Here is a 13,724-nt window from a genome sequence, read left to right on the forward strand (position 1 = left end):
CAATCCCATGGGATCATAAATTTAGACACAAATAGGCCCTTTGGGGTTATCTAGTTCCATCCCCTCATGTTGAGGAAACTGCCAAGCAGAGTCTGGCATACAGCAAGTACTTAATAAATGCCTGTTGCTTGACAGACTGTTGACCCCTCACATACCACACAATATTTTCTAGCTCTTCTGTTTTAGGGGAGAGCCCTGCCTTGGGAGAGAGCGAGGCACAGGGTGGAGGGAGGCCGTGTTGGGCATCGGGGCCTTCTTTCTGGTGGTGCTCAGCCCTCATAAGGAATACAGGCTCTTCTGCTCCTGGGGCAGTCTCCCCGCTTCTCGATTGCAGGGACACCGGAAAAGCAGCTTACAAAATCACTGGCTTGTCCCTGGATGAGGCTTCTCATTCTGCCACCTCTGCTAACTTGCCATCACATTAAGATTGCGCAAGAGACAAGGTGCTCTCGCAGAACAAGCCCAGGCAGAAACCAGGGCTCTGCCCCCTCCCTCCCCCAAACTTGGTTTTTCCTCCAGGCCTCGGTTTCCTTAACTGCAAAATGCAAATGAGAGTGCCTGCCTTATCCCTAAGAACATTGGGAGGTTTGAAGCCACAGGATGAGAAGTCATATTGAAAATCCCAAGATGGGGCCAGCTAGGTAGTATAGTGGTTAGAGCACTGGTTCTGAAGTCAGGAGGACCTGAGTTTAAATCCAGCCTCAGACTCTTATTAGCTGTGTGACCCTGGGCAAGTCACTTAACTCCAATTACCTCAAAAAAGAGAGAGACAGAGACAGAGAGAAAAAAGAAGCTCAAGATAGTGCAGAAATAAAAATCGTTGTCCTTAAAAAAGACTTTATCTAACAATGGACAAACAACTTCAAGGTCAAAGAAACTTGGGAATATGCTTAACTTCAAGCCCCCTCCTCTGGGAGCCTCGAGCCCAGGCTGGAAGAGTTAGAATCAGCAGTGCCTAGAATGCTGGGAGAGCTGGGAGGGGCCTCCCACATCCTGCTATTATTCCAGCCCCCAAAGGGGCAGGTTTGGTCTTCCTCATGTGACTTGGCTTGACCACTGAGAACCAATGTCGGGTGATGCCTCAAGTGGAAAGAGCATTGGGTCTAGACTGAGAGTTGGTGGGTTCAGATCTTCCCTTGACTCTAGACCTTGGGTAAGTCACTTAGCAACCTAAGTTTCAGTTTTCTCACTGGTAAATATAATGGAGGGGTTTGGATTCAATGGCCTCTGAAGCCCCTTTCATCTCTAGATCTAATGATCCTATGAACACTGTGAGGTAGATATTGTTATCATCCCCATTTTACAGATGAAGAAACTGAGGTTCCTGTAATCTAGCTAGTTAGGGTCCAAGAGAATGCACTAGAATCAGAATGAATGATTCAGTCAACTGGGCTTCACGTCTTCCCAGGCCCCGTCCCCAGGGCAGTGGGAGGGAGGTGGGGCTGCCACTCTGATGTCCAGGCATGGAGTGGGCATCCTGGGCACACTGCCAATTCACACCATCTCTCTCCCACTGAGAAGTTTCCCTGCTTCCTGCCCGCCCTCTCCAGGGCTTCAGCTGGTGTTGGCAGGGAGATAGGAGGAGGCCACCGCAGACATCTCTGATCTCGCCCTGCTTCCCTACTGGTTCATTCTCTGAGCATCCTTGGGAGAAGGTGTGTGGGTGGGTTCGCTCTCTTCTCCTCCCTCCCTCTTCTTCTCTTTCCCCTCCAGGGTGAGACCAGCTGCTGATTTTTTTTTCCACTTGTTCCTTTGGTTGCTATAAATCCAAGCAGCAGATTTGTCATCTTTGGGGGACAAGGGCTCAGATGAGAAGCTGCCTAGGGGGAAGGGGGTGGATGGGAGTTGGAGGTCTCTCCTGAGAGCAGGGACCAATGGCTTATAGCCCTGGTGGAGTGGGTAGGTAGGGAGCAGATAGACAGTGAAGGAGGTGGGGTAGAGCAGAGACAACATTTGCCTCCTCCCTATCTTTGCTTTAGAGCAGAGATTCTTACCTAGAGGTACTCTGACCCCTGGGGTCGCCTATAGATTTCAAGGGGTGAAGGAACTTGAATGGGGGGGAAATTATATCTTTGTTTTTACTAAGTCTCACTGAAATTTAGCATTTCTTTCTGAGAAGAGGTCCTGAGGTTTGACTGAACTGCCCAAGGGAGACATGACCCCCAAAAGGTGAAGATCCCTTGTTTCAGGGGAAAGGGATCTTAGCAAACATCCTGTCTCTCCACTGAGTGTGGTAACCAGTGTTGACACCAGCAACAGGCATGGGTATCAGAGACCTCATGCCTGCCACAAACCCACTAAGCCCTGTGTATTCCAGGCAAACCTGCAGCCAGACTTCTCTGGGGCAGTGGTGGCAAGGGTGACCTCTCCCAGGGCACCAGGAATATAGACTTTGAGACAGTTACTCATGCAGTTTCTTAAAATGGGGGAGACCTGAGAGAAGTGACATGATTGTTCAGTTTCCAGTATCAAAGCTGGACTTGTTATCATCATAGGGCTGGAGGGGGCGAGAGAGAGAGGCTCAGGGGAAGTGACTTGCCCAAGGTCACACACGTTGTATCTGGCAAAGCTGGGATTTAACACAACTCCTCTGACTCCAAATTCAGTGCTTAACCACATCCTTCTCTTGCTTCAGGTAGAACTGTTTAGAGGGTGCTGTAGGTAAGGAAGCCCAAGCCAATCCTGAATTGTTACAGGTATTTTTCCTCTCTCCCACTGGCTCCGAGGGAGCCCCATGTACCCCTTCTCCTGGTCCTGGACTACCTGCAGAAGCCCTACTGTAGTCTGCTCTGGACACATACGGGGAGAGTCTAGCACTTAGCTTCTCCCTAGCTGAATGAAGCAGACACCAGCCAGTTCATAAGGGGGCCCCATGTCAAAGCTGCTGCCCCTCACCTTGATTCATCCCTTTGCTCCCACAGGACTTGGGCATGGAGTCAACATCACTGGATGACGTCCTCTACCGCTATGCCAGCTTTCGGAACCTGGTGGACCCCATTTCGCACGACCTCATCATCAGCCTGGCCCGCTACGTGCATTGCCCCAAGCCAGTAGGTTACATTGCCTCTTATGGTGGCTACATTGTGGGGGGGATTGGGGTAGGTTAGGCTTTTCTTTTCATTAAGATGTTCAGTGATGGAGGATGGAATCCATCCAGTGCACCCAAGGAAAATGATAGGATCATAGTTCTAGAGCTGAAAGGGGCCTTGGAGGCCATCTTGTCCAACCCCTCCCCATTTTACTAATGAAGAAACTGGGGTCTGTTGACCTATAGGATCATAGCTTCTGAGCTGAAAGGGCCCTTACATACCATCTCATCCAGCCACTTCATTTTACAGAGGAGGAAATTGAGGCCCGGAGCAGTAAGTAAGACCCAGAAGTTGAATTCTAGGTCTAAGCCAGCCTTTCTTCTTCCTCCTCTCCCTGAGAGCCAGGGAAGTGGCTAAATTGACCCAGAGGTGCCAAGCCAGGAAATATGGCCCATTCCAGCTGTCCTACAGCTTAGCGCCCAGGGAATGGAGCAGACAAGGTCTACGGTGAGCTGTTGGTGTGGTGACATGGATGGGGGCTGGGATAGCTTGGGTTAGAAGCTAAATCCCAAAGCATTTGCCAGCTTCTGGAAACAGCATCTGACTCCTATGAGGCTCTGAAGGTTGGAGGGAGTGGAAGAAAAAATCAGACAAAAACATTTGCCCTTTTCCCTTCTGGCTGCTGGAGACTAGAGGCACACGAGGGCCTTTCTAACACTGGAGCCACAGCAGCAGGGAGTCCTCCCAGCATGCTGGCTACTGGGGAGGATGTAGGGAGCTTCCCTGATAAAGTGGGCTTTGTTTCCTCAGCTCTGGGGGGGGGGCTACCTCAGTGGGGAGGGGGTGGGGGTGCCCCCCACCAGGCCAAGGCCTCAGGATATTACTTCTTAGGTCTTCCCAGCCCCCTCTCTGCTCTCCTCTTCTCTTCCAGAAGGAAATTGCCCACAGCCTCAGAGAGAAGCTGCTTTGACCTTGGGCAATTATTTAATCTCTCTGGGTCTCAGTTTCCTCCTCGGTAAAATGAGAGAGTTGAACCAGATGGTTTCTGAGGCCTTTTCCAGCACTAAGTCTTTGTTCCTATAAATTTGGAAATGATGTCTTCTCTCTGGATCTATATCCTCCTTTGTAAACAAAGGACTTGAAAATAAATAAATAAATATAAATGAATTAATAGATACATAAACAGAAGAAAAAAGAAAGAAGGAAGAGAGAGAAAGAAAGAGGGAAAGTGGAAGGAAGGAAGGAAGGAAGGAAAGAAGGAAGGAAGGAAGAAAGGAAGGAAAGGAGGGAGGGAGGGAGGGAGGAAGGAAGGAAAGAAGTAAAGAAGGAAAGAAGGAAGGAAGGAAGGAAAGAAGGAAAGAAGAAAAAGAATGAAAAGAAGTTGGCAGAGAAAACCTCTAAAGGTGCCTTCTGGCTTTAATTTGAGATCCATGGATTCTGATGCCCCAGTTTATCCCTACAGAATATAGAATGTAAGGAGAATATTCATCAATCAATTAGCCAGTCAATCAGCAAGGACTGATTAAGGTCCTACCAGGCCACAAGCACTCAGCTACTGCTAGGGATACAAAGTTAAAACAGTCCTCACCCTCAAGGAACTTGCATTTGTCATGGCAGAGACATGTATGTAAAGGGTATATGGTTTGCTCCACCCTGGCACTTGTACCCAGAGTGCCCCGGCCTCAGGAGGAGGCCAGCCCCTTAGCCACTTCCACATTCTCTACCTGTCCCTCTGGGGTGCCTCAAGAAGTTGAGGTTTTTCCTTTCCGTTGAAAGCAGGAAATGGCCCCTCAAGAGGACACTGAAGACAGAGAGCTGGACAAGAACCTTCCCAGAGATCCCTCATTCTCTGTGCCAGGGGACAGATTGTCTCAGCCCTGGGTCTGGGGCTTAAGGCAGGGGTTCCCTGACCCCAGTGATTCCCCAGCCACATGATCCCAAGTACCAGTTTTGTATAGAGAGACAGAGACAGACAGAGAGAGGAGAGGCTTGGCAGGTGGTGAACAAGGACTCGTGCCCATATAAGAAGCATTCTTCTGTCTCCAGGACTTGTTTTTAATTAACTGTAGGAGGGGAGAGCTGGGCAGTGAACAGTGGGAGGTGGCTAGGAGGTGATCAAACAGTAGTAATGACTGACTCCTGTAGATAGGGCTGGGGAGGGAAGGGGTCGGGCCAGATGGCCTCCGGGTCCCTTCTAGCTCAAATTTCTTCTGAGGGGAAGGGGGTGTTTAGCCTGGAGAAGGAAATCACAAAGAGGACATCATAGCTGCCTTCAGGTATTAAAAGGACTATCTTTTGAGACAGAGCTTCACCTTGTTCTGCTCCACCCCAGAGGGCAGAACTCAGATGGGTGGAAGTGGACAAAGGTAGTTTGAGGCTTCCTAACAATTTGTGTGGTCCTAAAGTGGGCTGGGTTGCTTTGGAAGGTAGTGAGCTTCCCTTTACTGTACTTCAAGTAAAGGATGGATAAACACTTTTTTGGGTGCACGTAGCAAGGTGGGAGAATGTGGAAAGTGGATTTAAAAATATTTTTATTGATATTGATTTTATATTGCTTGCATTTCCCAATACATCTCTCTGCTCTCCACCTCCATAAGAGTCATTCCTTTAAAAAGGGGTGGAGGAGTTTGTAAACTAACCTAAGCATGAAATAAGTCCAACATTATATGCAGAATTTTACACCCAGAGTTTCCTTCTGCAGAAGGTCTTCTTTGGGGCCAAAGGGAGCATTATAATTTCACAGCCTTCAGTTTTGTTTATTTTGTTGTCATTCTATCTACATCATTGTAGTCATTTCATATGTTGTTTTCCTATTCTGCTGACTTTTACTTTGTATCAGTTCATACAAATCTTCCCATGCTTCTCTGAATTCTTCATCTACATTGTTTCTGTAATAAGCATTACCTTCCTGTGCTACAGTTTAACTACTCCCTATGTAAAGACTCTGTTTCCTCTTCTTTGCTACAACAAAAAATACTGTTTTAGTTATTTCGGCATATATGGGTCCTTTTTCTTTTCAATTACCGCCTCAGTGTAAATGCCTAACAACAGGATCTCTAGACCAAGTGGTACAGACAATTCTTCTTAGCATCATTCCAAATTGCTAATGATTGGACCAGTTCACAGCCTAGCACACATAAGGAGCTTAACAAATTCTTCTTGGCTTGGCTTAATGAGCCCATCTTCCCTCAGGCCTTCTAATATTGACCAGCCCCACATTTTATTATTGATAATTTTCTTTGTGTGAGACAAAACCTCAGAGGTCTTTTGATTTACATTTCTCCTATTAGTTATTTGGAACAATTTTTTATATAGTTAATAACTTCTGATTCTTTTCAAAACTGTTTTTGGCCTTTGATCATTTATTTATTGGGCAGTGGTTTGGGGGCTTATACAGTTTTATATATATATATACACACACACACATTGTTTGATTAAGGATTTAGCTGTACTTGTGAATGGTATTTGATCTAATTCTCTCTTTTTTTTTTGCTTTTTTTGGAGGGCAATTGGGGTTAAGTGACTTGCTCAGGGTCACACAGCTAGTTTTTTGTGTTAAGTGTCTGAAGCTGGATTTGAACCCAGGTCTACAGGGCCGGTGCTCTATTCACTGCACCACCTGGCCACCTCTTATAATTTTTTATAATTTAGTTATTTTTAGTTTTCAACATTCACTTCCATAAGTTTTAAATTTTCTCCCCTGCCCCTCCCTCCCCTACCTCCTCCCCTCTCCCCAAAACAGCATGCAATTTTGTACTTTTTAAATGCTGTGATATCTAAAATTCATGTCAGTGATACATTTTGAGCTGATTGTAATAAATTTGTATAGGATATTGACCTCACCCTGATTTCTGCTAAACAGTATCCCCAGCAGTTCTTGTTAAATAGATAGTTCTTTCCCCAAGTAATTAATTTTTGGGGGGTTTATCACATACTGGATTATTTTCACTTGTTTGATTCTTCCTTGTCCAGTTTGTTCCACTAAACTGTTGTCATTCCATCATTTTTTCAGTTGTGTCTGACTTTCTGTGACTCCATTTGGAGTTTTCTTGGTGAAGATATTGGTGTGGTTTGCCATTTCCTTTTCCAGATCATTTGACAGATGAGAAAACTGAGGCAAATAGGGTTAAGTGACTTACCCAGGGTCATACAGCTAGTAAGTGTCTGAGGCAGGACTTAAACTCAGAAAGATGAGGCTTCCTGATACCAGGCCCCATGCTTTTGATTCTTTGCAATATAATTTGAGATGTAGAAATTGTTTTTTTTTGGGGGGGGGAGATGAGGGAGAATATTCTTGAATGGGAATAACTTGGGCCCTGACACCAGATGTGGGATGGTCAGCCTGAGGATTTTGTGACCTTGGGCAAGTCACTTAACTGATTGTCTTCCCCCCCCCCCCAAAAAAAAGAAAATGGAGGAGACTTCAGCTATTATTTAGCCCAGAGGTTCTCAAAGGATGCCCTTGCAAGGGTTGCACGAGGTCAAGACTATTTCATAATAATGCTCAGATGCTTTGATTTCTAATACAATGAATATAAATAGATAGCCCCCACTTAAGCAGAAGCTGTTTTGGGCAGGGAGTCTGCAGTTATTTTTAAGGGTAGGAAGGGGTCCTGAAACCAAAAGGTTTGAGAACCACTAGCCTAGACAAATGTCCTCAGAAGTGTTTAACTGAAAGTCACACACTTAATAAGCAGCAGGGCCAGGATCCAATCATGTGGAGGGCGAGAGTGGGGCTAGGGGCTTCTGAAGTCCTTCATAGATCTAGGCCTCTGATCCCGTGGGAGACAGAAGATTATGTGAAGAAGAGAGGCATTCCTTTCATTAGCTCATTCCCTCCCCTGGCTACATCCCTGAGTCCAATGATTTGCTGGCAAGCCAGCCCTAATTAATCTAATGAGTATTAATCAGGTGAATTGGGTGGGAGTGGGGGAGAAGGCTGAGCTCCTCAATGCTCACCAACCAGCCTTTAGGCCATGACTAGTTAGCCTGCTCTTAGGGAAGGAGTTGGGAGGAGGGCTGGGTTCCTCCTGCCCAAAAGGATGCCCAGAAGACTGGGGGGGAGAGAGCAGGGAGAGACAAGAGGCTGAGCAGAAGAGAGATGGAGAGGTGTCATGGAACCATGGAAAGGGCACTGGCTCTGGTGGCTGAGACCTGGGCTCAATCCCGCCTTCAAAGTTTCCCTATGTAGGTGACCTTGGACAAGTCATCATAGCTCCATAGACCTCAGTTACCTCATCTGTAAAATGAGGGAAGCTGGACTAGAATCATCTCTTTCCAGCTTTAGTCTCGTTGAGCCTGTGATCCTAGGAAGGGCCCCTCAAGATCACTGTCCCTGCCCACCAAGATTAGAAGAAGGTAGAGTTTAAGCTCCCTGAGGAGAGGGACAGTTTATTTTTGTCTTTGTATCCCTATTACATAGCACAGTACTTGGCATGTAGTAAGCCCTCATTGAGGCCTACTATGTACCAAGCACTACACTAAATGCTGAGGGCAAAAAATAGTGGTAAAAGACAGTACCTGTTCTCAAGGTGCTTACAATCCAGTAGGGAAGACGACGTATAAACCAATATATGCAAAGCATACTATATAAAGGATCTGCGGACAATAAGAAAGGAAAAGCCCTGGAATTGGGGGTGGGGTGGGGAAGGCTTCCTGTAGAATATGGAGTCTTAGTTGGGACTTAAAGAAGCCAGTTTGGTCAGTAGTCAGAGCAGAAAGAGGGCATTCCAGCCAGTGAGGAGAGCCAGAGAGAAGACCCGGAGGGACTTGTTCATGGGACAGCCAGGAGGCTGGTGGTGGAGGGTGCTGCTGACTGATCAGTGGACCAGTAGATTCAGTAAGAGGAATCAGACTCACATACTTGGAGAAGTTCCTGAGTGAGATCTGAAGGCCTCTGCAGCCACCAGGGCTGTGGGACATGGGGATCAGTCATGCAGGTAGATGAGCCTCCTGCCCAGGAGATGTTTAAGGAAACAGTAAGAACCTCACAGTCGGGTGGCTAGGTGGTACAGTGAGTAAAGCACCAGCCCCGGAGTCAGGAGGACCCACGTTCAGTTCCGGCCTCAGGCACTTAACATCCACACAAAAAAAAACTAGCCACGTAACCGTGTAACCTTGGCCAAGTTAACCTCAATTGCCCTCCAAAAGGAAAAAAAAAAGAACCTCACAGTCTAGGGTGGCTTCCCAGAGGTCCAGGATAGAGGATATGGGTCTGTGGGCTTTTGGGACATAGAACTGGAAGGAACTCAGAACTCCAAGCCCCTCATTTTATAGGTGAGGAAACTGAGACCAGAGAAGTGACTTATCTAAGGTCACACAGTTGGTAGGTGACAGACAGAATTTTAACTCTAGCTTTTGGCTGTATATAGCTTGGGGTGTGTGTGTATGTGTGTGTCTACACACATGGATAGATGAGAGTGGGAGGGAGGGAAGTTGGAGAGATTGTCACAGAGCTCCCCTCAACCAGGGACACCTGAGGCAAACCAGTGTCCTTGGGGAGCAGGTGGGGAATCACCCTGCAAGATGTGTGTTCTCTGGAGTAATTGACGGGAGCTCTTGCTGCTTTTAATCAGAGCAAATTTACTGCCTGGAAAGGGAGCAGATTGAGTCTCTTCTCTCCCTGGCTTGTTTTCCTTGTCACACTTGATGCCAGGAACATGAGTAGGGTGCTGCCTCTGCTTTCCCTTCCCCGGCTCCCCCAGAAGCCTGGTGTGCAGTTCCTGGGCAGGCTAGGGGCCAGAGGCCTTTGGCCTGGGCTCTGAGGTCCACAGTGCAGTAGAAAGGGCTGTCTCTGGGGTTAAAGGGCCTGGTCTCTGCCTCTGTAAAATAAAGGAATTGCTTGAGATGGTTTCTGAGGGCCTGGCCAGCTCCGGGCCTGCCACCCTGGCCTCCCCTCACTGAGCATTTATGTGTATCCTGGTTTTGCTCCCTGCCAACCTGTGTGGACTTGTGGAAGCCTCTCGGAGCCTGTCATTTTATTCTGTGAAATGACCAGGGTTAGGCTCAGAAGGCAACTGGAGGCAATGGAAAGAGCCCTGGGTTAGGACCTGAGTTGGAATCCTGGTTCTGCCAGTTATTTCCTGCGTGGCTTTAGGCAAATCCCTTAACCTCAGTTTCCCTACCTGTAAAAATGAGAGTTAGACCATGGCCTCTAAAATCCTCTCCAGTTCTAATTCAATTACCCTGTGGCCTGATGGTCTCTAAGATTCCTTTTCCATTCCAAATCCCATGATTCCAATTGAGTCAGTTTTTTATTAAAGACCTGTCTACCTCATGCCAGGTACCAAGCCATGCCCTGGACTTTCTGTATTGAATGCAGGACTGATGAGGTGAACAAGTAGCCCAGTCAGGCCTTCCTAGGCCCAGGCCCTGGAGAAGAGAGCCAGCTTCAGACTCCACAGCCAGATCCATGAATTAAATCCTCAGGTCCATGCTAGACTCTGCTGAGGAAGACCATCATCTCCCCAGCTGCCCGCCCTCCTTCCCAAACCGCCATCTACATATACTTGTATTGATTCACCCTCTATGGGGTGTCCCAAAAGTCTTAGGGCCATTTTGAGCTTTATCAGATTTAAATGATACTAAGACTTTTACATTTTACATTGAATAGATAGATAATGAATGAATGCATGTTTATGAAGTAAATACCAGGTATTTGCCTGTATGTCCTTGCCTCCCCCTAGAACTTAAGTTCATTCTGGGTAGGGATTGTTTCATTCTTTGTTCTTGTATTCCCTACACAGAAGGTGATTAATAAGGGCTTGTTGATTAATTGATTGACACAGGCAGACCCTTGCCTCCTGAGAGTCCTTGACATACTTGGGTAGATTTGATCCAGAGCTTGGGAGCTGGAGAGGACCCTGGATCTTACAGATGATGAAACAGGGGCTAAGGAAGGCAAAGGGACTGGGGCAAAGACACGTAGGTTCTAAACTTCAGAGGCGGGGTTCACACCCAGGTCCCCCATCTCCACTGTCCCTTCAGCAGAAGGACGAGGAGTTGGGCTCTGACTCCACCTAGGGTCCTTTAGTTGGGAACATCAGGCCTGAGCCCAGAGGCCCAAGGTTCAAAGATCATCTTGGACATTTAGGAATTATGTGACCTTGGGGACGTTGAGTCACTCCCTGAGACTCAGTTTCCCCATCTGCAAAATGGAATTGATAGAGAATGCTCATAGTCCCTCGCCCACAGGGTTGACATGAGGAAAGGGGCTCTCGAACCTTGGAGTGTTCTCCAAGTGGGAGCTATAATTATCTGCATTATCCTCAGAGTTCCGGAGGTACTTCCTCCGAGGCAGGGTTGGGAGGCGCAGGAATGCCACAAGGGAGGGGGTGGGTTGATGAGTTCATCTGGGGACACGTCAGGGTGCGGAGGATGCCAGAAGGCCGAGTCCCAGGCAGGGAGCTAAGACGTCGGGGCTGGAGCTATTGACTTGGGCAGTAGTGCTGGGTGACCAGCACTGTCTCTGGCCTCCCAAGGTCTGAACCCTGGAGGAGGGGAAGTTCCTCAAGTGCAGTCTTTGGGACCTTCACTTAGCAAATTGAGCTCGGCTGTTCATAGTCTGGGTGCCCACAGGCCTCTCTGTTTTTGGTGGGGCGATGGGGGGGTAGGGGCAGATGCCTTGATTTCTCCCTAGTGAGAAAAGGAGACTTGAGAAAAGGAGGCTGAACGTGATGGCTTTGGAATAAGGGGAACGTCGTTCCCGCCTTGGCTCTCCCATTATCTGCCCTTTCCTCCTCTGGCACTGTGTCTTCACCTGTAACACAAGGGGCTCTCCCTTCTAGCTCTGAACCTATGACCCTACTTACTACCTCTGTGACCTCAGGCAAGTGTGTGAGCCTCAGTTCAAATCCCACCTGGGACACTCGTGTGTGTGTGTGTGTGTGTGTGTGTGTGTTGCTGTTTCCTCTGGGAGTGAGTCTGCTGGGGAAGGGTGATCACTGTGGCCCTGGGGCCAACATGTGAGCTTGTGTGTTTATACAACATAGAAGTCAAGTCACCTGGAGTCTGGGATGTTTCAATGAATCCAAGCCCTACCAATGACCTGTGTCCCACAGGTATTGTTAATGAAGTGGAAATGGGGCCTGCCGTCCCTCCACCTCAGAATGGGAGACTCAGGTTTTCTCAGGCCCCAAACCAATCCTTGGGAGAGTAGCTGGACTCCTAGAGGGAGGTTGAAAATGTGGGAGGGCAGAGAGCTCAACAGCCATTGAACTCGGCCCAGACCCTGGGCTCTCCCTGAATGAAGGCCAGGATGTCCTCCAGCTAGCTTGCTCTTGACCTAGATCTGGGTTGGCCCTTGCCTGAGCCTTGGCAACCTGACTAGGCTCTCTTTGCCAATATGGCTCCCCTCGCCAGTTTGGATTGGCATGTGTCCCCCCTGTTACTGGAAGGCACGGTCATCTGCTGCGTGTGGTTTTCTTTGTATTTGATACACAAACCAAAGAAACCTCCACTCTACTTCCTTTTCCTCCTTTCTCTTCTTCCCTCCCTCCCTGTTTCTCTTTCTTTCTTTCCTTCTTTCTTTCTTTCTTTCTTTCTTTCTTTCTTTCTTTCTTTCTTTCTTTCTTTCTTTCTTTCTTTCTTTCTTTCTTTCTTTCTTTCTTTCTTTCTTTCTTTCTTTCTTCCCTCTTTCCCTCTCTATTTTCTCCCTCTCTTTTTTCTTTCCTTCCTCACTCTCCTCTTTCTTTCTTTCCTGCCTTCCCCTTTCTTTCCTTACTACCCTCCTTCTTTCCTCATTCTTTCTCTCCTTCTTTCCTTCTCTCCTCCCCCTTCCTTCCTTCCTTCTCTGTCTTTCCCCTTCTTCTCCCTCTCATCTTCTCCCCTTCAGCCTCCCTGTCTCTGGCTCCTCTTCAGAACTCCCATCCTCCATCAATCCAAAGGTTCTTGCCCCAGTCCTACTCTCCCTCCCAACTTGGGAGTGAACTTCGGATGTTGCCAGATCATAGATCTAGAACTGAAGGGGGTCCTCACTAACCACCCAGTCCAGCCTCATTTTATTTATTTATTTAGTAGATAAAGTCTCAAGTGTCTTTTACTTAACAGCTTGTTTTTTTAGTCTATAATAAATTCAGGAGTTAGTTCCAAAGCTGGGCTGCTCATCTCTGTCTCCCTCAGAACTTCCTTTTACTCTTTTCTATGCATTTAAAAAATGGTTCAATGAACCTCTTTGCTTTCTTCTTTTTTTTCTGCCAGCACTGTTATTAGCTGCCTCCCCTGCTAAGTGTCTCCCATTAGAAAATACCTTCCTTTGTAACAAATAACCATGTTCAAGGAAAAGAAATCTATACATGGTCATGTTCAAAGATGCATGCCTTGGTCCACCTCTAGGCTCTGTGGCTGGGGAAGCTGGGGCTGAGTCTGGGGGCTCTGAGCTAAAGCTAAAGCTGATCAGATCAGGCTCCCCACTAAGCCCAGGACTCATATGCTGAGTACCCCCAAGTGGAGGACCACCTAACAGGGGCCCAACTGGTCCTTTAATCTCTCTGGTCACTTCCTTCAGGGATTTTCCCTGAGCTGGGCACAGATGACCCAAAGGAATCCAAGGGACTCACTCCTCTCTGATCAATATCCTGATCCCTTCAGAGAATGGGGGGAGAAGGTGCTGCCTGCCCTTAGGTGGCTCATAACTGGAATCCCATCAGGGGATGAGGGAAGCCAGTGCTCTTAAGGCTGCTCTTCATCCATTTTCCC

General features: G+C 47.7%; 1 protein-coding gene across 1 annotated transcript in view; it reads left to right on the forward strand.

The window, feature by feature from the left end:
* LRRC75A (leucine rich repeat containing 75A) overlaps positions 1-13,724 on the forward strand; it is a 117,185-nt gene that overhangs the window by 51,263 nt on the left and 52,198 nt on the right. Inside the window, exon 2 of the mRNA XM_069089577.1 lies at positions 2,922-3,050. Within this exon, the coding sequence (XP_068945678.1) occupies positions 2,922-3,050 (129 nt within the window). The remainder of the gene's footprint in view (positions 1-2,921; positions 3,051-13,724) is intronic.

This window comes from Petaurus breviceps, unplaced genomic scaffold, assembly GCF_028583685.1.
Source record: "Petaurus breviceps papuanus isolate PSGF00001 unplaced genomic scaffold, PetGlider_PUasm1.0 186, whole genome shotgun sequence".
In the NCBI taxonomy this organism is placed as follows: domain Eukaryota; kingdom Metazoa; phylum Chordata; class Mammalia; order Diprotodontia; family Petauridae; genus Petaurus; species Petaurus breviceps.